Below are 27,964 nucleotides of genomic sequence, written 5' to 3' on the forward strand. Positions count from 1 at the left end.
GTCACAGTAGTCTTGTGTACAATGTTGCTCAAAAACATAAGGTAACTTTTTGAACTGATGCCTGTTTTACTTTTGTGGAGTGGGGAGAAAAGTTACTCAGGGCTAAAACATTGGTTTTCAAATTTTATATTTTACAGTTATAACTCTGATGTCAGTGTAACATTTCTCAGGGTCTGTATGTTTCTACATCATCTGCTGCCTTCAGAACTGAGAACTTCTATTTTGTATGTTCGCCAGGAAAAGGTTTGTGTTGCTTTAAAACATCAGAAAACTACTAAGGGTGAATGGGTGCTAGAAAAGACCTCCTCTTTGGTAAACTTAGAGTAGTAATGAGTAGGATAAAGTATCTGAATGTTCTTCTAAAATTACAGAATCTGATAACAGAATTAAGTTACTTCAGCTGGAGTGTATCAAATCTTTCATGGTCAACTCCACTACTTGAAATAAGAGCAGAAGGTCAAGTCATTAATTTGTAAATGCTTGTTAATGATTTTTACAACCTTGCACATAATTGAGATGCTTCAGAGCTCATTAAAACTAGCAACAAAAGGGCTGGAAAGAATTCCATCATCTTTCCATTGCTGGCAACATATAATTCAATCATGGTATAAAATCTGTAAATGTTATTAGGAGAATTTCATAGTTTGCTCATGCAAAATTCTTCCCCACTCCATTGGTCAGCTAAAGGCACTTGGCTGGAATAGGTATTTTCTCGTGGGTGGCTGCTTTGGAAAACCACGTGGTGTGGAGAGAGTTAAGGTGAGTTAAGGTGTGGGTGGAGGAAACACCTGTGTTCAGAGGCAGCTCTGTGGAATTTGGTGGTGGTGGGGAGAAAGGATTGGGACGGCTGTACCCATCGCATCAGGTTGGGGTTTGCTCCACAGTCAGGAGCATGAGAGATCAGATAGACCTGCTGGCCATGGTCACAGTTCTGGGAGTCCTGGAGCAAGGTAAATGTCCTTTGTACAATGCCAGATGGTATTCAGCTAATTATGTTAAACTTTGTGGGGTGTGGTTCCTGTATTTTCCTTGGGGTGTCTGTGGAGTGAAAGTCACTGTTTTCCAACGTGGTAAAATGATACAAATGTTTGGGGTATCCATGGCAGAAGTGTCATGCCTGAGGGTGATCATTATTTAACAGGGACTGAAACGATCCTCAAAGCCAGCAAGTAAAACTTTCAGACTTAAAGCAATTTCAACAGGATGTTCTTAAAGTACACCAGTTTGTGATTGAATTCTAGTAGGTAATTTGTAACTTGCAGTGGCTGGAGGTAGCCAAAATAAGGGCAGGTTAGTAAATGTGCTGGTGAGGAGGTCAGTGTACAGACATGGAGGAAAGAGCCTCGTGCACACAGGTGTATCTCTGTGGCCGATCCCCTTGTATGTTCATATGGCACAGCGTAGATGACAAGATGAACTGAGAGCACAGTAATTTGGAAACTAATGCAAGTTCTGGTCAGAAATAGACACAGAGCTCTTCAAAGGAACTCAGTGACTTCTAATTTAAATAGATGCATTGTGTTTAGACCATTTCAAAAGAACAGTGTTGTTGCCAAGCTCTTTGTTTGTGGGTCCTTTGGGCAAAGTCTCTCCCTCTTGGGCTTCAGGACGGTTACTCCCCTGCCTGGGATGGGGACAGAGCCCCCATTTTATTAAAATCTTCACATTTCTATAAGGGAAAGTTTGTGGGGTTTATTTCTGTATTAATTCACCATACAGCTATCACATCTCTGCTTGCAAATGGATGTGAATCTATGAGCAGCCTGATGTGCTTTTAGCCATCAGATGATAGATCTCTTAATAGAAGCATTATTTAAAACAAAATATGCCACCTAAAAAAAAAGACCTCAGGACTTCCGAATTATCTGTAATTTCCACTCAATTTACAGAGAAATGCTGTGACTACAAATGGAAGAAACTTTTGTACTATGAATTTTTTTGTTATTTAACTAAGCGGAGGTGGAGCGAGTGTTTAGTGTGCAAAGAGAAGCCATGAAGAAAACTTGAAATTGAGTCACAGAAATCCTGCTGAGCCCTTTTCCTTTGGGAAACCCTCAGCAGCAAATCCATACATAGCAGTTTTGTCTCAAATGTTTTTGTTTAATGAGAATTTCAAGTACTTTGTAAAGGTTGCAGCCTTAAGCATTTTCCTTTCATGGCATGCAGGCCAGGTGTGAAGCCAGCAGATAAATAGCAGGCATTGACACCCTCCTATCTGTGTTCGATCGGATAAAGTATCCTGGGTTTATGATCTGTGCATGGGAAGCCAAGGAGCAAGTGCAGAATCCTGTGTGTTTCCTTTCCATCCACTATGAAATACGTGTGCCTGTGTCACTGGGGTTTTGAGCTGTGCAGTGGCTTTCTCTGCATGTTTTGAAAGGGCATTTGTGTAGGTGAGTTACAGGTCTGGGGCTCGCTCGGAGCACGGACATGGGCTATTCCCTGTGACACTCCTCCATCACATCCTGGTGTGGGAGATGTAATTTAATGGCTGACCTTGGTACAACGTTGGTTGATTTTTATGTTTCCTTTTAAATTTCCTGGAATCCTGCAGTTTCCACATTCTTTTAAGTAACTTTCCCCTTTTTAATTTAATCATTCTCAGTTTAGTGAAACTCTTGAGCTTAGTGCTCTATAGATACGTGTCCCAGCCTTGTGGTGAACATTGTACCACAGAGCAAAATTATTCTACCAGTTTCCCCTTCCTCCCCTCCCCTCCTCCCCCCCCCCCCCTTTCTTTTTTGCTTTTCTACGAAAAAAAAAAATTACTCACTGTCAGGCCCCACAGGGCTTGTTTGCCAGGTTCACTCAAATGTGGCAGATAGCAGCTATGATATGATTTGACAAGTTTGTGGACATAATCAAATAGAGAATGAAGAATATTTCCGCTGAGGAGCAAAGTTCAGGGAGAGCTGAGCCCCTAAGCCACATGGGAATCCACGCAGGTGATTAACCTTGAGACATGAATCACAAAAAAAAATAGTTTGAAGGGTCCTGCAGAGTAGATTGAACACTTTTTTCTAAAAGTCTGTGCTGAGAAGGCTCATGCAGTGTGGGTTTTTTCAACGCCTCATTCTGAGAAATGCTTTTGGGGACTGATTCTTCATCCTTAGTGCTTCACCGTTACACCAGGTTTGGGGAACAGACAGCCATCCTCCAAAAGGCTCCTGCTCCTCTTGGGTGGTTATTTTGTATGTTACCCATCCCTAAGTGTCAGGGATCTGGGTAGGACTTGTCTGAATATTAACCCCTGTGTAGAAGCAAGATGCTAATTGTAGAGCTGATGGAGAGGTTTGATCTGAAATGACTCTTACCTCACTCATCAGTCACAAGAATCCTACGCTAGGAAAGCTGCAGATGGCACAAAGCAGGATGAAGAGCATTGCCCAGTGCAGTTTGGCTTATGCCACAAGCAGAGCTGCTCATGATGCTGTAACTTCAGCTCAGTCCATTTCTGGAGAGGAGACCGGGATGAGACCCTGAGAGCATCAGGGAGGAGGAGAGGTGATTACCTGAGGTGAGGAGGTAACAGGATGAGTCATGGTTTCATCTTATTCCCAGAGCTGTGCCAGCAGCTGCTGAATTCCAGTTGCGTGTTACATCTCTCTGGATACAGAGAGGGAATGCTGGGTCATGTCCCGCTGGACCTCTGGGGAAGGACAGTACCCTCACCCGTGACCAGTGCTCTACAAATGAACCCAAGAGGGGGGAGCATTCTTGTTTCTCCCCACCCTGCTCTGTCAGCACCTTTTGTTTAGGGCTGGGTCACCGTGGAAGACGCTAGAACGTGCTTAATTGTTCTTAAATGTGTCTTTAAAGGAATGACTGGTATTTATGTTACTAAAGCCTTGTGATACACAAGTCACAGAGCATCAGATTATTTACATTTCTAATGCCCTTCTACGTATTTTCTAATGCTTTTCTGCAGGCACATGTCTTTCCTCTAATCTTGGAACATCTGTTCCTACTTCCCCTTCTTTATCCTGCTGTTCTGCTTTTATCTTTGTTACAATAAGACAGTCCCCAAGGCAGGCCTTACTCCTTGTCTCTATGTGAACTCTGGAAATGTTGCTATGCGGGGACTTTGCTCACACAAGCGTCTCAGTGACACCACCACAGCCACCAAAGTAGTTGTTTTCATAATTTAGTTTTCTCCTATAAGAAAATAGGAGTTTTCAATAAAAGCAACAGTGTAGTAGTGCACCTAAATAAAACACTTGGAGCATCAGCAATTGCCCGTGGGAGTAGGAGATTTCAATAAATAGTGAAACACTCCAAATCTTCATATTGGCAAGTTTTCATTGTTTTGAAGTGACTTTCCACGTCCTTTACGAATGTACAAAGGACTGATGTAGCAGACACTGAGTCAGTGCCTTGGCTCAAACGTGGCACAGGCTGATAGCAGGCATGGGAGGCACCTCTGCTCCTTGAACTGCTGGACTCCTGGGGCTGCCCTGCAGGAGCAAGGGGCAAGAAAAAATTGCCCTCTTCCCCATTTCCTTTTATTGCCATGATTAAAAGCATCTCTAATTGACTTAATGATACCCCAGTGCTTGACAGTTTGGATGCTGCTCTGTGACGTGGACCATCCTTTGCATCCACTAGGAATAGCAGAGTTTTGCACATCATTCCCATCAGACTGGCTGAGGGTGCACAGATGCTCTAAACACAAAGGGCAAGATTAAGAAATAATTCTGTGACTCGGTGTGGACTTGGTAAGGTTTTATTCTTTGTTTGGGCATGACATGATGCAAAGTGTCATCCAGCACTGGTGCTCAGCTGGGATAACCAAACCTGAATTTAAACTGATGCCTTTTCCTGGTCTTAAAATCAAGAGTCAAACACGGTTAGAAGGGAAAAATGGATTTTACCTTGGTATTTATTTTAAGGATCCTTAGGTGCACTATGTCTAGGTCGAATGCACCTCCATGCGCACCACAATGCACACCCGAAAAGATCTGGTATATCATTAAAGGTGTTACTAATTAGCACATCTATCAAAAATTCCCCAACGAGAGGCTCGAATGAGCCCCCTTCCCCAAGGAACCTTCCCCTGGATGGTTCTATCTTAGTTTACAGAATGCGTTTTGGAGAGGACCTTGGGGTCTGGGGCACACTGATCCCTACGAACGAAGCTTCTAAAATGTTTAGTCTTCTAGCTGAACAAACAAGTCCAAGAATGTAGGCAATAAGCACTAGGAATACAGAAGCTGTAAAAAAGTATAACAGGGGTATAAAAGGAAAGGCAAAAAATCTCCATGGCATCAAAACCAGGAACGTGAAATAAATGGCACATTTATTACAGGTCATATGTGACAGCCCTGGACTGTGGACCTAGATCATATTATCTCTTTTATTCTAACCACTTGCTTGATTCCAAGCCAGATAAAGCTTGGCTAAATAAACACTGCTGGTCTGTTACCATTCCTGTGTTCTGTTTTTAGCCTATTTTGCAATGCAGGTGATCTACACCCGTCGGAAGTACAGGATTTCCCCTCCTGAAACAACAGGTCACCCTGAATTTGAGCGGACCTTCAGAGCTCAGTAAGATTTTGACTTTTTTGTAGTGACTTTGTCTAGATAAGACTTGAGTCAACTGTCACTGTCGGGAGACACTGGTCACCCTCAAGTCACCTTTTCACTTACTGCTACTGATATTAGATTTTTCTTTCAATGCTTTGTGTGCAAAGGTCTGAGTTTTGATTTGGAGCACTTTGGCTGGGGTGTTTCTGCAGATCCATGATAATTCTCCTTCTGGCATTGTGAGGCAGCCAAATTATGAATTAGTGGCCGTATGGAGGAGGTGCAGAGCATTCATGATTAGCATCATTAAATTTAATATTACCGTTGGCTCCAAATGGTGAGAGCAGCCAAAGCTTTATTAATAACCTGATATTTTCTTGTAGTGTTTTGCTGTCGAATTGAAGCAAAGGGCTTTGCTGGCAGAACCAGCTACAAGAGCATTTTAATTTTTTCCCTTTCAGAAGCCATTGTACTGTGAGAGTCAGCACTCGTGGGGCCCTGCTGAGGGCTGTTTCTTTTTGCTCTGTTCCTATGGAGAGAGCAATGCTGGAGGTAAACTGGAAATGTTCACAGATCCCTTCGGCTTCCAACAAGCACCAGATTCTGTCTTTCATCTCAGTCATTCTGTTTTGTAAGCGATTGAAAGGAATTGGCTGGGGCTGGTGTGAAGGGTAGTTCCAGCACAGTACTAAATCCCGAACAAAGCAGCTGCGTTCCCTCGCCAGTGCACAGGAAGCATTTGTGGAGTGACAAAAACACCAGCTTCAGTCCTTCTGTGGTGCCATGGAAGGCCAGCCTGCCTGGAGACATCAGCCTCTGTGAGCTGGGGAGCTGCTGATGTGGCTTTTAATTAAATACTTAACTATTAAATGTGTGTTAACCAAGTCATGCCATGGGCTGTGGTGTTCTGGGAAGCCCTGGCTGTAATTGGCAGAGAAGGTGACCTCGGGGAACTTGGACTTGAGAAGGTATTGCTTCTTTGTGGGTTTTTCTCCTCTTTTCCTTGTGGAATAGTACACAAATGGATAAATTGATATATTGAGAAAAAAAAAAAAAGGGGAAAAGTGGTATTGACATACTACTCACTTGGAGAAACCTGGCAGCCTCCCTTCACTGAGGCTCAAACTGCATTTACAGCATAAGGTTCTACAGACTTTTTCCAGCTCCCAGCCTGGCTCCATTCTCCAAAGGTTGGTTCATTTTTGGCCAAAATTAAGATTAAATTGCCTAGGGAATAGTAAAATGTAGGAGAAGCAAAACCAGTGTCTTTAACAGCACAGCTCCTAGCCTTCTTGCAGAAAATCAGTATTTTTGCCACTAAAGGAAAAAGTAAGAAGAAAACCTGGCTGCAGATCTGATCACCTTCTGCTGAATTTTATCTGAGAGAAGTCTCCTTCTTAGAATGTGACATGTGTCACTCCCAAATTTGGGCTGTGCTCACCTGAGGGGAAGAGAAAGCTCCTTAAATACTGACATGGAGGCTCTCCCGCAGCAGCTGGCGGTGCAGCAGCTGTCTGTGATGGTGCTGTGTACGGAATGGAGCCTGTCGCGGGTCCAGCAGAGACAAATCTCCATCTCAGCCACAGCTCATCATTCCAGGGCCATGTGAATGCAGGAGAGGTGAACACTGTGTGTTGTTTGGGTGCTTTTTTTCTCTTAAATACAGATATTGGGTGTTCTGGATCACAGAAAAGGCTCCTTTCCCACAGCACAGTAATGGTTCTTATCAGCTCTGATGTGAGTTTCCCATTCCCTACTCCAGCCTTGGTTATCCATGCTCCAACATATAAGGAGGCAATTTTAACTCTCATCTCTGGTTCTCACCAGGGCAAACTGCTCAGAGTACTTCCCAATCTTCATTTCACTCCTCTGGGTTGCTGGAATCTTCTTCCATCAAGGTAACAAGGATGTGGGGGGGAACTCCAACCCAAACCACGTGAACAAACAAACAAACAAAAAAACCCCAACCCCAGTTTAAATCCCATTGTGACTCAGGCACATTCTCTCTGTGCTTGTGAGGCTGTTGTTCATGGAAAACAAATTTCCCCTTTAGCTGGATTGACCATGAAGTGCCCCAGCTCCTGTTGGGAGCAGCTGAGCCCATTCCTGCCTGGAGGAGCAGGCACTGGCAGCCCTTGCTCCTTCACCAGAGCCTGGCTGTCCCCTCGTGCTGCTTCTCCTAGACAAAGTCAGGCTGTCCAGGGTGCCAGCAGCTGAGGCAGTGCTGTGTCAGAATGAGAAACCATAACCCAAACAGTTACTCATCCACTGTCTATCACTACCAAGTGAGTTTAGGGGATTTGGTTGCTGCCACAGGAAACTTGTGAGGAGAAATCATTTAAGCGAACGTTGCCAACCCAAGTCCCAGGGCAGCTCTGTGGGGCAGAGAAGTTCATCTCTCACAAAAAGGGAAGGAAGAAAACTCATTTAAACTCCCACAGTGGTTTAAAGCCAAAGAACTCTGTGTTTGGTTTTCTGGTCATGCCCCATCTGCTGGGGTGACAGTGCTGGAACACAGCAGTGTCCAGGCATCCCCAGCTCCCCTCTTCCCCACAGGTGTGACTGCGGCGTGTGGGCTGTTGTACCTCTACGCCCGCCTCAAGTACTTCCAGGGATACACCGTGGCTGCACAGGGACGGTGAGTACCTGACCAGGGCCGTGGGCACCCAAAACCAGCCCAGGGAGGCTGGGAGCAGGATGTGGCCCCTGAACAGGTTTCCTTCCCACGGGTGGGACTGCAGGCAGATTTTCACCACCTCCTCCTCCTCCTCTCCTGCCCCCATGTGCTCATGGCTGTGTCACCTCTTCCCTGTCTCAAAGGAGGGTGGGGATGCTCAGCCCTGCCAGTGTGCCTTGTGCCCTGGCTGGGCTGGCAGTGCCTGACAGGGTTCTCTCCCACTCAGGTTGGCACCACTGTACGCCAGTGCCTGGCTGCTCTGGCTGCTGCTGGGTCTGGCGCTGGCCGGGCTCCTGGCACACTTCCTGTGGCCCAGCTCCTCCTCATGGATGTCAGCACTGGCCTGGCCTCTCCAGCTACGCAGTGCCTGGTGAGAGGGGCCACAGCTCTCCCAAAAACCACTGTTTGCCCCTGGCACAGGGGAGCCAGTCATGTGGCACCATCAGAGAGAGACTATTTCCCTGTCTCTGTGCTCCCCTCTGAAGGGAGGTGGATGCTGGCACTCCTCTGCTCTTCAGAGATAATTTCCCTTCTAGAAAGCAAGTGCTTTCCAGCCCCTGCTCCTGCTGAGGAGCTTCACTGCTGAGCTTTGTAGCACTGTCTGCTCTAAAATGCCTCTGGCTCTGCTTCATGGAGCACAGATCGACCCACATGCTGTCGTCTCTCCTCCTTACTGCTGTAATGATCTATGTTGAAGAATCACACCATGGATATACAAAAATAAATTCTTTTTCTCACTAGAAATCACCTGTGATTGTCAAAGGTGCTCAGAGACTGCTGTGAGAATATCTGAGTTGGGGACTGTGTTTATAGGAAAAGCTGCTGTGACTAACTGAAAAGGATGGGTAAGCTTGCCTAAAACCACATCCAAATATTGGGAGAAAAACCTGACCCTAGTCCAAATACTAAAGTCTGTGTTTGGCATTGATTGAATGACCTTTACCTTGCCCCAGCCTCACTTATCTTCACTTACCCCCCCTGCAGTAGTACTTTGCCCTCCCTGGATTACACCCTCCACTGTGAACCTGGGGTTTGCAGAAGCCTAAAGCAGCCCTGCTGCAAGTGACTCTCACTGCTGCACCAAAGGTTTAAATTTAGCTTTTATTACAGTGCACATTATTTTATATATTTATATAGAGAGATGTACTTGAAAAAATCAAATGTATCCAATAATAAAAAATACAGCACATTAAAGTAGTATAATGCATTCCAGTGTATAGCTGAAAGGACATTGGGATTTACACTAATCCCTACTATTTTTGAACTGGGCTACTTCTGCTATTTTTTTTTTTCTTCCCCAAAAAACCCACATCAATCAATAACTGAAATAGTTATTTTAAAAAAGACAGTTTCTGCACTCAATCTCAAGGCATGAAGACACTGGAGACTTCACCATGAGTTAAGGGGCTGTGTTCAATGCTGGCAGGCACAGTGTGGCGTATTTTATTTTTTGTTTTCCCTGCCATAATCATAGCTCCAACCCCTTTGGATTCGTTCCTCCTCTGCTGAAGGAGGGTCAGTCTTTGCCCTCACTTAATCCTCAGCTGTGGCCAGGACTGTTGCCTGGGAGAGGGCAAGGCAGACCTTGGTCCCTGCCGCCTCCATCCTAGCGCGCCGGCGGGGTCAGCTGGCAGGACTCAGTGTGACCTGCTCTGTCCCCAAATACAGCCAAAGACTGCCCTGTCCAGGGCTGAAGGTGCTTTTTTGTCCCCACGCTCGCTAAAGCTCATCCCGACCCCAAACTGTCCCGTGTCCGTGTGTCCCGAGCGGCAGCCGGCACCCTGAGGGGCCGAGGGAGCGGAGCAAAGCCACCCCTCTGCACAGGGGGTTGGGTTCTGCTTTTTGCTCCTCTTCAGGAGAAGTCGATGCCCGTCCTGGCCCCGCAGCCCCGCTGGGGATGGTGGGGCCGGCCGAGCAGCAGCTTTGCCGCAGTCTGGCGGCGAGTGCTGCCTCCGGCAGCCGGCCCTGCGCTGTCCTGGTCCGGGCAAGGCGCCGTGGGGAGGAGGGAACAGGAGGGAGGGAGCAGGACCAGGGATCCAGGAGTGTGTCCATTCTGCCTCATACATGTTTCACTCTGCTTTTTTGATAAAAATCTGAAAGAAGAGAGGGATGGGATGAGAGCGATGAGCAGGGCAGGGCTGGGCAGGTGCTGAGGGAGCTCGGCTTACCTCGCTCAGGATGATCCACACCGGGGAGTCGGTCTGGATGGACAGCCTGATGGCCTCCAGCGGCCCGAAAGATGGGTCCACCTCGCCCTCTGCGATGCCCTTGGAGAATGAGCCTGGTGGGGAGAGCATGTGGCTGACACAGGGATGGTCCTCTGGCATTGCCCCTTCACCTTCCCCTCTCCCTGAGGGGCACCACCAACAGCCCCAGCAGCCCCTGCCTGCCACTCCCCAACACAAGACAGGCTAAAAATCAGCAGCGTGGATGGCAATACAGTGCAAAATACCACACTTTGGAGAACAAAAATCAGGTAAACAAAACAAAATGGGGAGTATTTGGCTAGATATTGCTGCTGGGTGAAAGGGGACAGAGTGGCCTGACACACTTTTTGCGTGTGATTTTGTTTTTTTTTTGAAAATGCAACTGGGAGAAACCAGCCAGCATGCAGAGGAATAAGAAAATGGCAAAACACTACATGTACCAGGAAATTTTTCTTTTATTTGTCTACTTAATAAAAAAAAAGACATCTTAGCAGGGACACCAGGGCTGTACCACACACTGGCAGGTCTCTGGAGGCTGCAATTTCTCCTTCTTGTACAAGGGCAGGGCAAGCACTAAAACAAGCTCAGGTGGAAGGAGACAAAGTTTGACCTGCAAGTGCTGTGAGTACACAGACTGAAAAACTGCCCCTGGTGGAGGTTTTTAACCCCATCTTAAGCAAATGGATAATCTGCATCATTTGCTCCCAGCTCTGAGCAGAGACTGGCAGAAATGCAGGACTGTAAACTATCTGAGGAGGACAACCTGGTCTGAGAGGGAGGGCAGTATAGGAGAGGAGACAATGACAATTAAATCCTGTTCCAGCCTGGCTCCTGGCAAGCAGAAATTACTCTTTGCCAAGCAAACAGCTCTAAGGTTCTTGACTGATGTGCAGGTGAGGACATGGGCTGTGTTATCAAAGCCAGCAGGCACTTTACCACCTAACACCCCGCTGTACCTATCTGGATGTAGCCATCCGCTGTCCTGCGGTATTTGACGACTGCGCCTCTTCCCTCCTGCAAGGCTTCCTTATCTGACTGCAGGCTCTGCAGAAGGAGAGGAGTTTTGTGCAAGGCCAGAGGCAAGAGTCACCCAAAAGTCCCAAGGAAAAGTAGCAACCCCAGAACTGTCCTTGCCAGCAAACCCTGGCATCTCGTCCCATACCTGGCACCCTGAGACACATGCCCAAAAAAGAGGACATTTGCAGTCCTCATGCTGCTGCTTCCACTGCACCATTCTGGCTCCATCCCCTCCTCTGCAGTCATCCCACCCATTGGAGCATCCCCTCTGCAGGCAGGGATAGCTCACACAGACGTGCTCAGCAAAGCACCTCGCTCCCGAGGTGGCATCACACCAGGCATGACCCCCTGGCTCCCTGCCAGCACCTCAAAGAGGCACTCGAATCTTGTAAAGATTTTCCTGATGGCTTTAAGCAGTTCCCTTCTCTCAAGCTGCTTTTGCTTCCCACTCCACCCTCACCTCAAGTCTCAATCAAACCCTTACGTCAAACGGCAGAACCTCCACGGTCGTGTTGAAGAGTTTGTCTTCTGGGTGCTCGATGTTCCCGCTGCGGAAGAAGAACCTGTGACAGAGACCAAATCCAGGGAAAGGCACACTGAGCGCGGGGGCACATGATGGCTTTCACCCCATCCGAATCATCAAACAGCTCAACCTAACAGGCACCTTCCCAAAGAGCCCACAGCACGATTTGGCAGGAGACTTTCTGTACCAGATTAGCGAAACCATGGACTGCTCACAAGTGCAGGAAAGCAAAGGGCTCTGGCAAAGGTGGCCCCACTGAGAAAGGGTCAAATTGTCCTTCCCTTAGAAGAGCACTGCTCTCTCCTCCTGGGCAGCCAAGCAGGAGACAGGCAAGGAATTTGATTTAAATTGCCAGGAGAGCAAAAGTCAAGTGTCTCCAAGTGCTCTGGGGTGTCCCCACACCCCCCTGCTGACCCCCCAAGCACTGGCCTTTCGATACGGAGCGGTTTGAAGAATCGGAATCGGATGAAGTCTCCAGCAGTGGGAGTGAAGGCCCAGAAGAAGTCCTCCCGCAGGTAAGCCTTCTCCAAGGTGAAGTGCTGGTAGGTTTTCAGGCTGGTGCTCACCTCAGCAGGAGGGTTGACATGCTCTTTCCGCAGTGCCTGTTTTCCAAAGTCCTTGTCCTTCGTGGGCACAAAGCAAAAGGGCAGAGAAGGGCCATGAGCTGCTCTGGCCCGTGAGGGCCCCAGCTACAAGGCACTGCAAATTAAAATTTTGTGATTTGCTGGCCACAGAAGGATGAGAGATGGAAGTAATTTGGGGAAGGCATTAGGCAGGGGAATATCTGACTGGATCCCAGGACACAGCTTCAGGAGAGCCAGCTCAGAGAAACACCCCTGCTCTGTGCTCTGATCCAGCACACCAAGGAGCCCTTCATTGTCCAAATGTCCCTGAATGCCTGTTTCTGCCCCAGGAGCTCTGGAAACAGTCCTTACGCTTGAGGAGAAAGCGGCTGGGAGGCTGACAATAGCATAAAATGACTGGATTACATGGCCTGACAGCACTGCACTGTGATACAAACTGGATCATACCATCCATTTCCCTGGGGATCACACAGACAGCACAGTCCAGGGATGTGTCTCCATGGGCTCTGCACTTGTAGTTGTGGGAAGCTGCATTTTGTTCATGTTGAAACACACATCAACAATTCCAGCTCTTTCGCAGTGAGTTCTAGCTCACCTATCACCAAATCCCAGGAATACCAAGTGGGGTAGGAAGGAAGTCAGATCAACCCAGGAATCACCTCTCCAAGGTGCATCAGCAGATTCTTCGAAGTGACTTGCCTGGACCACGGGCTGGCACTCAAGATGGGTGTCCAGGACAGGTTCCAAGGCTTAAAATCTCGCAGTGACTCTTGGTGCATGTCACTGCCATTCTGAGGAGCAAGAGCTACCTGAGCTCACTGTAACTCAGAATAAAACACAACCACTGCACAGAAATCCAGCTGCCACCAGCTGCTGTCACTGATGTCCCCACCCAAAGACAGCCAGTTCCTGGGTGCCTGCAGGCCAGGCCACCTGCAGCTTGGGCAGCTGGTACCCACCTTCAGCTTCTGTATCTTCCCAGCCAAGGAGGAGTGGGTTCCCACATGCTGGAAGAGCGAGGGCTTGAAGCGGATCCTCAGGTTTGCCTTCTGCCTGTCGCAGTGTTTCTGAAACGAGACAGCCCCACAGTGCCCCAGGCTCAAACCTCTGTGGGCCACTGTGACCCACAAGAGGGATGGACAAGGGCACAGGGAATGACAGACAGCCCTGCCCTCCATCTCTATGCCCTTCTGTGTTATTTAGGCTCTAATTTGGCAAGAGGGCTTTTAACCACACTCTGGACAAACTGGACTGTGACTCTTGGCCACTCACCCCCCAGGCTCTGCTGGGCAGTGTCCGGGTTCAAGTGCCAAATTTCTCCTTGCCAAGCATAGCTTAGAGCACTGAGCAAATCCCCTCTGTACTGTCAGGAAGGGACAGCCAGATAATTGAGTTTCCTTTGCCCTTGGCTTATTGGGAAAGCCTTTTTCCTACAACTCAGAGCTTGGGATCCCTGATGTCTGAAGGTACAGTAATCCTGGGATGATTCAGAGCCCAGGTGAACAGGTACCAAGTGCGGGCTCTCTCTGGATGGGCAGCTCCCAGTTTGCTGGCAGGAGCTGTGAGCAGATGTACAGCACATGCCATCATCAAAGCTGCTCGGCTGTTTCACGCCTATCCACCACATAAATAAACTTGGAGATGCAACTGCGATCCTGGCAGTGATTTATCGTGGAGTGGAGGGAGAGAGACGATGGAGAGGGAATAAAGGACAAAAGGGAAAATCACTGAGAGCGTGGGGAGATGAGAACTCACATTTTAAAATAGCTCATTTCTCTCAGTTTGGGGGAGCAGGACAAAAATACAGGTGAAAAGCTGTATGGAGAGGGTATTTGTTATCCAACTTTGGCTTTTTCCAAGAAAAGAAATGCCTGCACATCCCTAATGCCATCTGCTCTCTCAGCCTCCCACCCAGCAGAAATCCCGTGGAGGGCACGGTGTCGCCGGATGCCTGGAACAGACAGGGTGCCACACCAAGCCCCCACCACGGGCCAGGAGCTGGGAAATTCCAGGCATGACCCTTGCGAGCTGCAGAAGAGATAATCCCCTAATCCAGCTCACGTTACATTAGAAAATTAAAACTAGCCGTGCTAATGGGACAGACCCTACTCGCTGTCAGCAACTCTGGATGCAACTCCATCATGGCTATCTCACTCTGGATGGGGAGAGGAGAGGAAAAGGGAGCTACAGCATCTCTTGATTTATCTTTCTCCCCTTTTTCTGTTCTGCTAAAGAAACATTTGCTGAAATGTTTCTTTAGCAGACAAGCCAGGAGGGGGAATAGCTCAGTTGGTGGTAAGAAGGTCATCCTTTCACACAGCTCTACCCCAGGTAAATCTAAAATTAGTTAAAAAAGAAGGAGCAAAGCACTTACCAAAAGCTCAGGTCAAACAAACTTTCAATCAAAAAGACAAATCCTCCCTGCTACCAATTTGATTCTGCACAGTGGGATTTACAAGAGAAAGTCATGTTTGAAAGGGCGCTGTGCAGAGTTAATCATGCAAACAGTGGGGGAAAGGAGCCAGAAATCCACATGGAAAGTAGGTTAATTTTTAAAAAGGCAACATGTTTAAGAGATTTGCGGTTTCCCCTGAGAAAACCTTGGTTCCATCAGGTAGGAAAAGATGAGCACAGATGAGTTAAGAAGAAGATGATCCTGCGCAGCAGGATCTGCATTTAATCAGTGCTCAAGCTGAGGATTTTGAAGGTGGGAGCACAAACAGCAGCATCATTCCCAGCTCCATCCCAGCATCCCACCAACTCGGCTTTGCCCACAGCGGTGCAGAATGTGGGGCTGCCAGACAGGCCTGGGGATTGCTCTGTCACACCTGAGCACATGGTTTGAACTGTCAGGAGTGACATCGCCTGAAACTGGTCCTGCTGCACAAGGGGTACAGGAGCAGATGCCACGTCCTCTACCAGGGATCAGGCCACATTAAACCACATCCTTGCCCCAGTTCTGCAGAGCCCTGAGGATGGTCCATCCCCCCAGCACATTAATACAATACTAATTCCCAGAATGACCACTTGCTCTGCCATTTGTCACCCCAATGTAGCTGTCACCACGAGGGCTGTCCTAAGCCACTGGCTCTGAGCTCTGCACAGGGACTCTGCTGCCTGTTCTCCACTGGGGGAGGAGGGCGAGCAAGTGTTTGAGTAAATACAGCATGTTCAGAGAGGAGACAGGAGAGTATGTGGTTCTGAGCTCATCTTACATCTGCTGCCGCACACACTCCCTCTCTGCCCTTCCCACTCGCTTTAGCCCCTTGCTGGTGGAGTTCAAACACAACCTCCACAGGGCACAGGGGCTTATGGCTCTGCAAAAGGAGTGGCAGCATGAAAACAGAGCCCCTTTCACCTCTCTGCACCCTCCTAGAAACCCTGACAAGAGCTTTGTATGATCTGGCTTCATTCTGCCAGACTGTGCAAGGAGGGTTTGCTCTGGGTCGTCTGGGGTGAGCTCTGGGCAGTCTCCATGAGTGCTCCAGGTGGGTACAGCACATCGATCCAGCGTCAAAGGGTTATTCTGGGCTTGTAGTCAGTGAGTGGGAAATGGCTTCAGGGAGAGAAGCACACCGGAATGCAAAACAACACAGAAGAATGGGGAATGACTCCTGTCCTCGAGGACTGGAGGAGAAATACCCTATTAGTGCTTAGATGCAGAAATAATGCCTTTTCTGGCAGCTGCAGACTACAAAAGCCTGAGCTCCCAGGTCTCCACTTACACAATCTACAAGGACACCCCGCGGCACGCTCCACAGGGATGGCATGGCACAGTGCAAAGTCAGTTAACACCAGAGCTCACAGAAAAGATCCTCTGGAGGCACAGCCAAGCATATATTTGCCCACACAAAAACAGAGCATTTCCCTTCAACAGAAATTGTTTACATACTGCATCTTTCTCAGGGTTGCAGACTTTCACCCAGAGGATGTGATCCAGCAGCCAGTCAATGGGTTTGTCCTTATAGAACATCAGGATGAATTCCACAATCAAGCTCAGATCCAGAGACTTGAACATTTTTCCTACAGCACAAAGAAAGAGAGAAGATAGAGAGAGAGGAGCTATGGTATAAAATGGTCAAGAATCAGAGCTGGGAAAGAAAAACTTGGGAGACTGGGCTATGGAGGTTAGATGTGTCCATCTCTCTACGTAAAGGAAACAACACGTGGCCCCAGTTTACGTACCAGCACTGCTGACACTGCTAATGCACTTCCGGATTTAATATTCGTCGCAGAATTAGAGAGCATTACAGTCTCGCAGGTCACAACAGTATCAAAAGGTCTAAAACTCTCCCATTCAGTAAAGAGAAACAAGGATGAAAACCGTACAGCCAGCCGCAGGACAGACCATTTCCTGCCCCGAAAACTACAAGTTTTAAGCCAGTCAAACTAGTATCCAAAATAACAGATCAAGCTGCTACTGCAACCATGTACTGCCGTTCCCAAAATAGTTCTGGGCTGATGTAAACTTCCTTTTGCACACTCTTAGGCAAATCCAGATCCCATCCAGCCTAAAAGCTACTGGTCATATCTAAGCTGTTTGGCTGTTGGCTGGGCCACTCACCAGGTTTATTTTTACTAAAAGTGAGCATCAGCAGTACCAGCTGTGAGGATCTTTCTCCGATGTGCAAACGTAAGGGTCATTGCAAAAATAGGGAGGGATCAAGTCCAAGTATTTTACCATCTTGAGGGGACAATTTCTTGGGCCAAGAATGTAGTGCTGGCAAGAGCCAGTAGGCTCTTGTGCCTTGTTCCTGATAGGACTGGAGTGAGCAGGGGAGAACATTACCAATGAACCCCAGCTGAGAGAACTCCAGGATCATCCACTCCTCAGAGGGCTGCTGCAAGGCAAAGTTCTTCATTGTGCTGAGATAGTTTGGTTTGGCCACAATATCATCCTCCAGCTGCAAGACAAAAGGACACAGTGCCAATGTCCCATCCAGGTCCCAACAACAGTCTCTCTACGCAGAGCAATCACACCATAGACCAGAGGAAAGCTTTAGCACAGACCCAGTTTATTTTGGAAGGTGCTCCAAGCAGATTTTTCTCACTCAATCTAACAGGTAAGAGAAACAAGGATTTCTGCCTTTCCTAAGTGGGAGGCTTCCAAGTCTAAAAGTATTTTAGAAACCCAGCTTTTGAACCTATGTGGTTAAAACCTGCTCCCACTCTGCTGCATCACACAATTGGATGTGCTCTTTATTCTCTCTCAGCTGGCATGAGCCAGTACAGTGAACTCACAGGTACATCCATCTTCCCACCAGCACCAGCACCAAACCCACCTGCACATAATAAATGCCTTTGGACTGGGCATACATCATTAAAAAGCAGTAGTCCAGGTTCTGCTTTGTCCTCCACCTGCAAGAGACAAAGACAATGGGAGCACCAGTCTCTCCTGGGACAACGGCTGCCCTGGGGAGCCTGCCAAGGCTGGGTTTGAGATGGGAAGGTGACACAGCTCTGGGAGGCAGAGGGAATGGCATATGGCCTCTCCCTTTGGTCCCTGGTCAACTAAGAGTTACTGGAAACCTCAAGGACTTCCAAAATGAAGGTAATTTGGGTTAAAATGAGCCCCTCACTTGGTGATGGAAACACCACAGCACGAGGCAAGCCTGGCAAAGCTGGTGCCAGTTCATCTCCCATCACCAAATCATGGCCTTCCAACTTTTGGGTAATCCAAGTTTAAAGTCCTTGCCTGGCCCTGCAGAAGAGCTTTCCCTGCTGGAGTCAGTGAGGAACTTGCTACAGTTTCTTAAATTCAGGGCTTGCTTGGTTTATAAGCTCATCCATTCTTACCTGACTCTTTCCTTGGGGTCCCCAAAGGATTCCCGCAGGTGGGAGAAATCAGGATAGAAATGTGGAGATGGGGAAATTACCTCCAGGAGACCTGAGTGTATTTCCTTTGGGAATCTGAGGGAGAAAAGCAGCAGTAAACAAATACCTCCACGTCTGACGCAGCATTTCGTAGACCAAATCACTGGGTAAACACTGAGCCACAGAACCAAACAAACAGCACAGCCTCTAAGGTATAACTTCCCTGGTATCCAGTGCACTTCCAGGCCTCATCAGCAGACATCAGCAGGGATTGACAAGGAGTTTTTAAGCTGTCTTCTCCCTCCCACAGTCTCTAACAGCCCCACATGCACATGCTCCCCCCCAGCATCCTCCTCCCTTCTGCACATACATGGGTCAGCTTTAAAGACAGCCCTGAGCACCATGTACTCTTTATAGGCTTAAATGACCTGCAAGCTGGTTCAGCAAAGAAAGGACTTGGCCTTACATGCATTTCGAGATTTTCCAAAGGCATCAGTAATTAAATTAATCTTGCCGAGTTTTTGCTATACATTTCTGCTAAGTTGCTTAAAACACTGCTGTGCTGTAGTTCAGAGAGCCAGCAGGAAGTCTACCTAGTTCTCTTATGCAGATAAAATCAGCATCTACTTTTCCTATAATGCAGCTAAGAAGCCTTTAAAGAGTCAAACTCAAACAGAAAATAATGTCACCCATCTGAAAAGTAGGCACCTACATCAGCCTCGCAAGCAATACCCCGGGACTGCTCTAACTGTGAGAGGTAAGCAGGAAAACCAGTTATTTTTATACTGCCTTTTCGAGAACAGTTGGTGCAAGGCTGTTTCCTTTGTTTGTGCAGAGCCTGGAGGACGGGAGATGGGGCAGAGGGAGACAAAGCAGTGAGACTGCCAAAAAACTTCTCACTTCTTGTTCCCTTCCTTATGCCTTCCTTGGGACTGGCAGGTCTTTCAGCTAACATTTTTCAAATCTTCCCTTCTTCAGGCAGCAGTGAAACAGCAGCTTCTCACTGAGCTGACAAAACACTGTGCTGAAGCAGCAACAGCTTTCTCCCTCCTGCGAGAGAAGCCCAGCCTGTCCTGGCCCCACACCACCTCAATTCAATTTGGAAGAAAAATAATTTCAGTGACTCGGGGAGGGGCAGGAGGCACTGGACAGGGGGATGATGAGAAATCAAATCATTAAGTCAATTAAAGTTTCAGGACTTCTACGCAGAGGCACTCTGCAGCAGAGCCCGGTAATTTCATCAGGATCCATTGGACAATCAGTCCATTATCCCCCGATAAGTGCGTCCTCCTGCCAGCAGGCACAAGGAGGGGAGCCCTGCCAGCTCCTGCACAGCAAGATGGAGGGCTCTGTTTCAGCTCTTCTGCAAGTGCCCGGGAACACAGCCCTCCCCACGCACGTCCCAGCCCCTCTCCCATCATTGGCTCGGGGACAAGGGGTGCCGGGAGGATGTGCTGCCCTTTCCCTTCCCCTTTGTACGGCGACTGCGATCCTTTGGAAAGGAGCAATCGAAGGAGCTGGACGGGAGTCACTGCCCCTTCTCTCACCACCTTTTCCCTTTGCCCCCAAGCTCTGGTGCCGTTAATGCCAGGACTGGCTCATGGTTAATAATCCATCACCAGCTTCTGCTTAAACAGCCACAGATGAAGCTGCAAAAGCCACTGAGGCTGCAGGACAGAAATAGCAGCCAGCACTGTGAGAGACAAATGTAACTAGAGCCTGGAACAAGGGGAAAACAAACAGGCTGGAGCGGGAAGAAAGATAGATCATGGATTTTAAAGCAAAATAAGGCAGGAGCATTTGTGTGTGCTTACTACACTGCCCAGACAGCACAGAGCAAGTACAGGGCTGCAGTAGACACTGAAACAACTGCCAGGATCACTGGAAATCTAAACAATCCATCTCCTCACAATGCCCCAGGACAGAAGGAGCAAAACAGAACGAAATGACCATGTGTGTTAAATACTGTGAGCACAAAGCAGCCTCCTGGAAGCTTCATATGGGATGCATTTTAGAACAAGCAGAGAGTGGAAGTGGCATTAGCAAAGACAGCACAGAGTTTAAAAAGAGGAAAAAACCCCAAGCAACAACAAAATACAAAAGGGAAGCAGAAAAGTGTGTATTTTCTCCTTAATGAAGCTGTTCCCCGGCACAGGCTGTACACTGAAGCCATTTGGAAGTGCTTACAAGTTTTTGATATTTTCTGCCACTCCAGCTGTGTACTGCGGATCTGTCTGAAAACAAAAGAAAAGCAGTGTTAGAGCCTTCAGCCTCAGCTTGTGTCCCCCATGGCTCAGAAATCTTCTTCAACACACCCCAGGGTACTGTCAGCACATCTGTATCATCTTCATTCACCTTCATGTCCTTTTATCCAGCTTTACTGCTCTCCTATGCTGACAGGCTCCCAGGAGCCCTCCTCTGTGGTCAGTGTTAACCAAAGGCACCACACACCAAAATCCACCCCAAAGGACACAAGATCCTGCACATCTTCCCCACGTGCTCTCCTGGCACTTCTGCCCCTGCCAGCACCAATTGTTTGCACAAGTTTTAACCTCTGGGCTATTTATTTTTTCCCTTCACACACTGGCTTGCATCCAAGTGAATACTCTTGGCAGCGAATACTCTGTACCCTTTGGTGAAAAAGAGGGGTCTATTTATAAGTTTTTCATTTCAGGTTCATTTTGACACTTTTCTTCCTGAAGCCCCAGTTTGTTCCCACAATCAACGTGGCAACCCATAACATTTGGCAGACAAAGGTCGTCAGCGCCGCTCGCTGCTGTCTGCAGGTGAGATAAGTGCAAACACAGGGACAGGCACCGCACAGAAACCATCTGCAGAGTGATGGGAAAACCCCCCCCCCAGAACAAAGGGCAGGAGACCCACAAGCAAAAACTGTTCCTGTTTCCTGGTGGTGGCATTGTTTTGGGCAGCCATACGGATCATGAGGCCGCACATCCCGGGTGGATCTGCTGATGCAGCATTGCAGAAGCCAGGACCAGCTGCTGCTGCACTCGGTGCTGGGCGAGGTGAGAATTAGACACCAGGATGTGTGTCACAGGCTGAGCACAGCACTTCTGTGCTGGCACGGAGACAAGGAAGGGTTTTCTCGAGAGGAAAAGGTCCCTTTCTTACACAGGGCTCAGAGTCCCAGTGCTGGACTGATTTCTTACTTCAGCATGCCAAGAAAACAGCAAAGGGGAAAACAAAAGCAGGAAAGATGTTCCTGGCTTTGGCAGGAACCATGCAGCTCCATTCCAAGTGTCTGAAACAGTGGGCTGGTGACAGCCGAGCCAGCCATCCCCCCCCAGGGCTCCCCTCAGGCAGCTGAGGAACCCCCTCCTCTCCCCAGCAGCCCAGCCACTGTGGATGACACCTGCAGTGGCCAGCAGTGACACCTGGGAATGAGAAGTCCCTATCCCAGAAAGGACATTCAGTTGCTGCACTTGTGCTGAGTCTCAAAATTACTCAGCATTTGCTTCATGTTCATACCACCCTCTCCACTACTTACTCTTTATCCCATGCTCAGGGAGCTCTAACAAGTGCAGGTACATGGAGAAACACTTTGGAAAGAGGCAGAGCAGGAACAGCAGTGGTAGACACTTGCACAGAAGGATGTTGTGCAGCTCCAAGACCAAACTTGGCCAGAGGGATCTGCAACAACTGCAGTGGCTGTTACTGGGATGTGGTGTGTGTGCTCCTGCACTTCACAGGATCAGAATTCATTTATTTGTTGGTCACTTTCCTCATCATCACAGGAGCTGCCATCACAGCATGCACCTTACTTTCAAGTCAACTAAAATATTATTACTGCAGACCAAAACAGGAGCTGGTCTGGGTCAAGTTGCTTAAAACCTCTCAGGCTTCAACTTACCCACTGCACAGTCACCAAACTTGTCCTGGCTCCAAGGGAGCCAAATGATGGCCAGGACCAAACCTTGTTCTGGGCCCTTCGGGCTGCACCCATCTGGGCACACCTTCTCCCTCTACAAAATACCAGCCAGAGCCCTGAAGGCCAAATGCTACTCAAAATGTCAAATTATGGGTAAACAGGCAGCAAACCCAGACATTCATCTTTGTTCTGCTCCCGGTAACAGGCTACTGAGGTTTATCTTTCTCACTGGATTTCTGGAAACTAAGACAAATGCACTTCAGGCTCAAGAAAATAATCCTGAGAGGAAAGCCATGGAGAAAAATAACCATCTAAACCCATAGATAAAAGCAGCTCTTGAGGATTAATGTATCAAGGCTTTTCAGCCCTTGGATTCAGCAACTGATTCTGGGCTCCGGGCACCGGTACAAAGAGGCATATTAGTCTGAACCCCGAATCATTGACTCCTGGGTTTCCAGAAGGGTTTAGTGATGTCTTACAGGTATGTGGAGAAATGGATCTGCTCTCCTAGACGTGGCTGTGGGGCTCCTCCAGCCCATTTTGTGAATATCCATTCAAGCACCATGCAGGAGGCATCATGATTTAGGTGAGCTGTGCCACACCGGCAGCTGCCAATGGGACATGTTTGCCTGCTCACATCCTGACCCTCTCTGGTCCAACTGGTGTTTCATTTCGGGCAAGACAAACCTGCTGATCCTGCTGGACGGCAGCCCAAGGCCAGGCTTATTTACCCAGCAAGTGGCAGAGCTGGAGTCCGGGTGGGCAGCATCCTGTTTGGCACCGAGCCTGGCAGACAGAAGGATGGGGGCCAGGGAAAATGGGGCAAACTGGCAAAGCTCTGTCTTACCTCGGCAATGAGGACAACGATGACGGAGTCCTCCTTCTCCTGCTGCGTGAGCTCTGAGATGAGGGAGTTGAGGGTGTCGGTGAGGTAGGAATGCACCTCCCGCTTCACGCTGGGGATTCCCATCACGACGGACACTGCCCAGGGCCACAGAGAGATTTCAGAGAGGGGGCTGTGCTGGGCAAGACACTTTGCTCTGCTCCCATGGCTCACCTGGCCAGTGCCAGGCTCTGTCATTAAAAACCAGCGGTGAGCTGCAGGTTGGTGGGTTCCTGGGCTACACAGGGTTCACACACTGCTGTCCTCAGCCCAGTGCCAACCAGCAGAGCACCTCAATGTGCCAGGCTGGCAGGGCACCCATGGGCAGTCAGATATGCTCTGCATTTTCTCCCTGAAGGAATGATCTCTAAGGAAACACCCAAAATCCCTCCCCCTCCCAGGGGCCTTTTCAACCTGTGAACAGCAACTTCAAGACCACCTCTTGTTCTCCAAATCCCTCCCATGGCCAAAAGCACTCCAGTTTAGGAGGTGCAAGTCAGGTCTTTGGTGTTGGGTTGGGATTTGGGAGCAGGGGGGAATCATCAAGTAACCAAAGTCCCGTTCCCAATGGGATTTGTCTCCTTAGATGGGTTACAGTCTCCATGAAGCACCCTACAAACTATGCTTTCATCTGAAGCCCTTCCAGGCAAAGTCTAGAGCACTCTGGATATGGAAAGCAGCAAACAACATCTGGCAGAAGCACTGAGAACATTTTAGGGCCAGTCAAGAGCACAGACAGCACTCCCTGAAGACTTGCAGGCGTGACATGGCTCACCCACCCCACATGTCACGATAACCAAGGAAGCTTGCATGACGCATGCAGCCCTTCCTCCAGTCCTGCTCGTATCTGTGCCACAGCCAGGCCCGGAGGAAAGGGGAGGGACAGGCACCAAGGTGAGGAAGAGCACCAGAAGCAGCACTAATTCCCATTTACCTCCAGTGCGCCCCTGTCCCACATGCACGGCTGGCTGCAGACTGTTCTCCTTTGACAGCAAATGTGGCAAATGATGGAAGATGGTGGGAAGGTGCAGCACATTCTTGTTGGTGATATTCCACAGTTTTAACTTGGTTTCGTCTTAAAAAGGAAAAGGGAATCAATTGCAAGGCACGGTAGGTAGGAAGAGACTGCAAGGCAAAAAGCCTTTTTACAGCAGCCTGGCCACCCGAGACTACTGCTGGGTTATAAAGAATCAGGCCAACAGAAGTCCCAAAATATTTGGGAAGGAGAGGGGAGAATGAAGATAAAATGAAGGTCAAATCAGATCTTTCTGTAGAGATCCAATTTTCTTCAACCGAGCAACTTAAAAAAAACCAAAAAAACAAATAAATTGGCAAGGGGTGCTCAGCCAGCCTAACTCCTTCCTCCCCCCTCTCTTTGAATACCCATTTTCCATATGGATTGAATACAGCCATAGGGAACAGTTTGTATGACTTGCAAAGGAGAAAAAAAGCTTGCAAGCAAGCAAATTGGCGAATATCCTCGGCAGAGGCAAATCCGTGTTTAATGATGCATATGCACCTCTAATTAAACAGCAGTTTAAGAGCGCCCAAGTCCCTCTGAATTCCAGTTTGCTCGCACCGGGGGAGAGAAGAGCAGGTCCTGTCCGCAGTCCTGCACACACACGCACACACCTCTCTACCTCCTCATTAGCAACAGCTTCAGAACAGCCCCAGATCCTCAACGTCTGTTTATTCACCAGATAAGCTGCTCCAGGTCCGGTTTATATCCCGCAGGGCCTGCTTCTCCGACAGCGCTCTCTTGATCTCCTCCAGGACCAGGTTGAGCTCCTTGGAGCGCTTCAGGCTCTCCTGCTCGGCTGCGTGCAGCCGGTCCCGGAGCGCGAGGAACTCCCGCTGGTAGATGTCCACAACGTCACCTGCGGGTGGAGAAGAGAGAGAACCTTTGTCCTCTGTGCTAGGAAGGGTTTCACTCATGCCTCCCTTACCTCCTCAATCCTTAAATTATGGATTTAGGGAGCTGTGGTCCAACATGCACCCATTGGCAAAAGGGTCACAGGGAGCGCAGTGTAAGTTGCCGAATTACAATAATAAAGCTACTTCCATTTTTTCTCTTTCAACTGGGGTTTCTGGGTCATGTAGAAATAGAATGATATAACAGTTTGGGCTGGAAAAAGCCTCTTAGATCATCAAGTCCAACTTTTAACCCAGCAATGCCAAGTTCACCACTAAGCCATGTCCCCAAGTGCCACATCTACACAACTTTTAAATCTCTTGAGGGATGGCGATTCCACCACTTCCCTGGGCAGCTTGTGTCAGTGCTTGGCAGACTTCTCCTGAATAACTTTTTCCTAATAGCCAATCTATTCTTTTCTCCAGGGTGAGCCCCCCAGCTCCCTCAGTTGCTCCTTATCAGACTTTTGCTCCAGAGCATTCCCCAGCTCCACATAAATACAACCATCTCCCAGGAGATCCTGAGTGATGAAAAGAGAGATGTTGGCAAGGGGGAATGCTGCCCTGCAGTGAGACAAGGGTGCAGACAGCACCTCCTCCAGCTTTGGAAGAGAGCCCCAAATTTTAACAGTCAAAAGAGATTTTGGGAATCTAACCTCTCCAAAACATGTCAGGATAAAGAAAATCACATGGCAATAGCTGCCTGGTTGCTTATATAATTTCAAATGTTTGGATACACACCTTTAGGATGCATCCTAAATATAATAAATATATTAAAAAACCTTCTGATAGGGTAACAAAGCCTTTTGTTTTGAAACAACATCTTATCCCGTGCTCTGTAAACAGAGCAATAAAACTATCAAGAGCTTTCAGTCAGAACTAACTACAACAGCTGGGAGTGAAATCAGTGAGCCACTAACGAACCTTCCCAGGACTTTTTTTTTCCCAATATTAATGAAACTTCTCATTAAAAATACACTTTTATCTGTGGTCATTCATGTGTTTTCAGTAAGACTATAACTCACAGGACTATACCCAAAACAGATTTATCCACTGAATAGTAGACTCTTAACCCAAACACGATTAGGAGAGCTAATGATCAAAAATACTGCACTGGAACTTCCCAACGCAGGGCTAAATATAAATCAAAGCAATTGAAAAAGATACCCTGACTGCATTGAAAACTTCTATTTTGGGGTCCATGAAGAAAAAGGAATTTTGAAGATCAGACATATCCAGCTTCAATGCACAGAGTTTCCAAGACAACAGTGCTTCCCAGTCCAGCTACTGGTAATGCTTTTGCCTAGGAAAAGTTTCCCCTACTCAGTCTTTCCCCCAAGAAAAACCTCCTTAAAGACTCACTGCTTCACACAAGGGATGCCCCCAACGCAGTCTGGCTCCTATTAACCTTTTGACATTATTTTCAAAGCCACAGCACACGGGGAGGGAGCAGAGGAAGTTACACCCATTTGATGATTCCATCCATCTTACAACACATTATTCAGAGAAATTCAAGGGACAGACATAAACAAGACCAGTCCTTCCTTTTTCCTGTGTAGTGCTGCTCACTTTCCACTCCCATCAAGAAAACATTTTCAAATGTGCAGAAAAACAGGTTAACACCCAGCTTTGAGAGCTGCCACGGGAATTCACAGGAGGATGTCAGGCTCTAAAAACTCATCCCATGATGAGTGAGATCTTTACCTGCTGGTACCTCTCAGGCATAAGAATACACTGTTCAGCTTTCCAGTACTCCACATTACAGGTTTCCCTACTTGTGTCTTTTACTGGCTGCATCTGGGAACACCAGCAAGGAACAAGACTCACTTTCTGTTTTTGCACAACATGATGGCTTGTGCAAGGCTGGAAGCACTTGGCTCTTGGCATCCTGGGAGGTTACTATCCCGTGGATGCTATCAAAGCTAAATCACAGCTAAAGGCTGCCATTAGATCTTGTTCTGCAATACCTGGAGCAGAGTAAAGGCGAGGCTTTGCACTTAATGGCTTTTTCCAGAGCACTGCACTTCATTTGTGTCAGATTTAGAAGGGAAATGTCACTGATTATTCAGTCACTAATGACCTGCCCGCCGAAGCCAAGAGCTGTACTTTCCTTAGACTGCAATGGCAATGTGCAGTCAACCATTTGCTGCTTTTCTGGTTAATGGTTGGAAGTGAAATTGTATTTGTTTCCAGCGCTCTTGTCATATGATGTCTTCGTAGGCTTTCCATTCTTTAATTAAAATTTCATGAAATTTAAAAGCTGATCGATCGTGACTGGTTCCAATGACAGCCTGAACAATCCTAGACAAAGCCCGAGATGGGTGTACAGTTTCCCACGAATTTCCAGTAATTTTGCACTTGTTGGCCCGCAATGACACGTGGCTGCAGATCCGTGTCCTCACAAAAACCCTCACTGCTCAGCCAGAGAGGGCTCTGAAAACCCATGAAGGGCAGCAGAGGATAAGGGGGGGAGGGGGTGGACTGGCTCCCATCTCCACAAGCAAGGTTGGACACAGAAGTGATTTGCTGCTAATTAGGCTGAACAAATTTTTCAGCTAGTGTCAGTTCAGCACAGACCCTTTACTTACCTTTCAAAGCAGCAGCACTCCCTATCTACATATTTATTGTACTCCCTCCCAGCACAAGATAACAGAGCTCTTAAAATATCCCCAGACTCAAGCACTGCAGGACAAAAACTCCTAGCTATATCGAAAAAAAAAAAAAAGATTAAGCTTATTTTTTTCTTGAGAGATAACACATTGCTTTGGGCTTAAAATATACTGGTTTAAGAAAGAAAGAAAGTCAGCATTAGGTGACAGGCTGCAGGACTGACCTGGGAGACCAAAAACCTCTCAAACTTGCAGCACACATGTGCAAAGAACCCATTTCTCACCTTGCCAGGGCCCATACTTGCACTCCATGGTTTTTCACAATCT

At 48.0% G+C, this 27,964-nt stretch overlaps 2 protein-coding genes across 3 annotated transcripts; one reads left to right on the top strand and one right to left on the bottom strand.

Annotated features, from left to right (window-relative positions):
* Nucleotides 1-786: 786 nt before the first annotated feature.
* Nucleotides 787-9,522, top strand: LOC103611396 (leukotriene C4 synthase). The gene is made up of 5 exons (XM_008628907.2): nucleotides 787-950; nucleotides 5,445-5,544; nucleotides 7,351-7,421; nucleotides 8,080-8,161; nucleotides 8,427-9,522. The coding sequence occupies exons 1-5, from the start codon at nucleotides 893-895 to the stop codon at nucleotides 8,572-8,574; spliced, it is 459 nt and encodes a 152-aa protein (XP_008627129.1). The 5' UTR covers nucleotides 787-892; the 3' UTR covers nucleotides 8,575-9,522.
* On the bottom strand, nucleotides 9,288-27,964 carry MGAT4B (mannosyl (alpha-1,3-)-glycoprotein beta-1,4-N-acetylglucosaminyltransferase, isozyme B). 2 transcript variants are annotated; one of them, XM_008629049.2, is made up of 15 exons: nucleotides 27,922-27,964; nucleotides 24,815-24,994; nucleotides 24,052-24,192; nucleotides 23,082-23,215; nucleotides 20,533-20,579; nucleotides 18,328-18,441; nucleotides 17,814-17,889; nucleotides 17,321-17,435; nucleotides 16,424-16,554; nucleotides 13,491-13,598; nucleotides 12,377-12,570; nucleotides 11,909-11,987; nucleotides 11,364-11,451; nucleotides 10,369-10,481; nucleotides 9,288-10,293 (listed from the first exon to the last, which is right to left on the bottom strand). In XM_008629049.2, the coding sequence occupies exons 1-15, from the start codon at nucleotides 27,947-27,949 to the stop codon at nucleotides 10,270-10,272; spliced, it is 1,572 nt and encodes a 523-aa protein (XP_008627271.2). In that variant the 5' UTR covers nucleotides 27,950-27,964; the 3' UTR covers nucleotides 9,288-10,269. The 2 variants fall into 2 exon arrangements, with proteins under 2 accessions (XP_008627271.2, XP_017583578.1); XM_017728089.1 differs by lacking the exon at nucleotides 24,052-24,192.

Source organism: Corvus brachyrhynchos, unplaced genomic scaffold, assembly GCF_000691975.1.
Source record: "Corvus brachyrhynchos isolate BGI_N302 unplaced genomic scaffold, ASM69197v1 scaffold21, whole genome shotgun sequence".
NCBI classification, from domain to species: domain Eukaryota; kingdom Metazoa; phylum Chordata; class Aves; order Passeriformes; family Corvidae; genus Corvus; species Corvus brachyrhynchos.

Coding starts and splice junctions, on each gene's coding strand:
- MGAT4B (XM_008629049.2), bottom strand. CDS start 27,949: ATGGAGTGCAAGTATGGGCCCTGGCAAG. Junction 12,571..13,490: donor GGAAGATACAGAAGCTGAAG/GTGGGTACCAGC, acceptor GTGCCCACGAAG/GACAAGGACTTTGGAAAACA. Junction 10,294..10,368: donor TGTGGATCATCCTGAGCGAG/GTAAGCCGAGCT, acceptor CTCTTCTTTCAG/ATTTTTATCAAAAAAGCAGA.
- LOC103611396 (XM_008628907.2), top strand. CDS start 893: ATGAGAGATCAGATAGACCTGCTGGCCATGGTCACAGTTCTGGGAGTC. Junction 951..5,444: donor TCTGGGAGTCCTGGAGCAAG/GTAAATGTCCTT, acceptor TTCTGTTTTTAG/CCTATTTTGCAATGCAGGTG. Junction 7,422..8,079: donor TGGAATCTTCTTCCATCAAG/GTAACAAGGATG, acceptor TCTTCCCCACAG/GTGTGACTGCGGCGTGTGGG.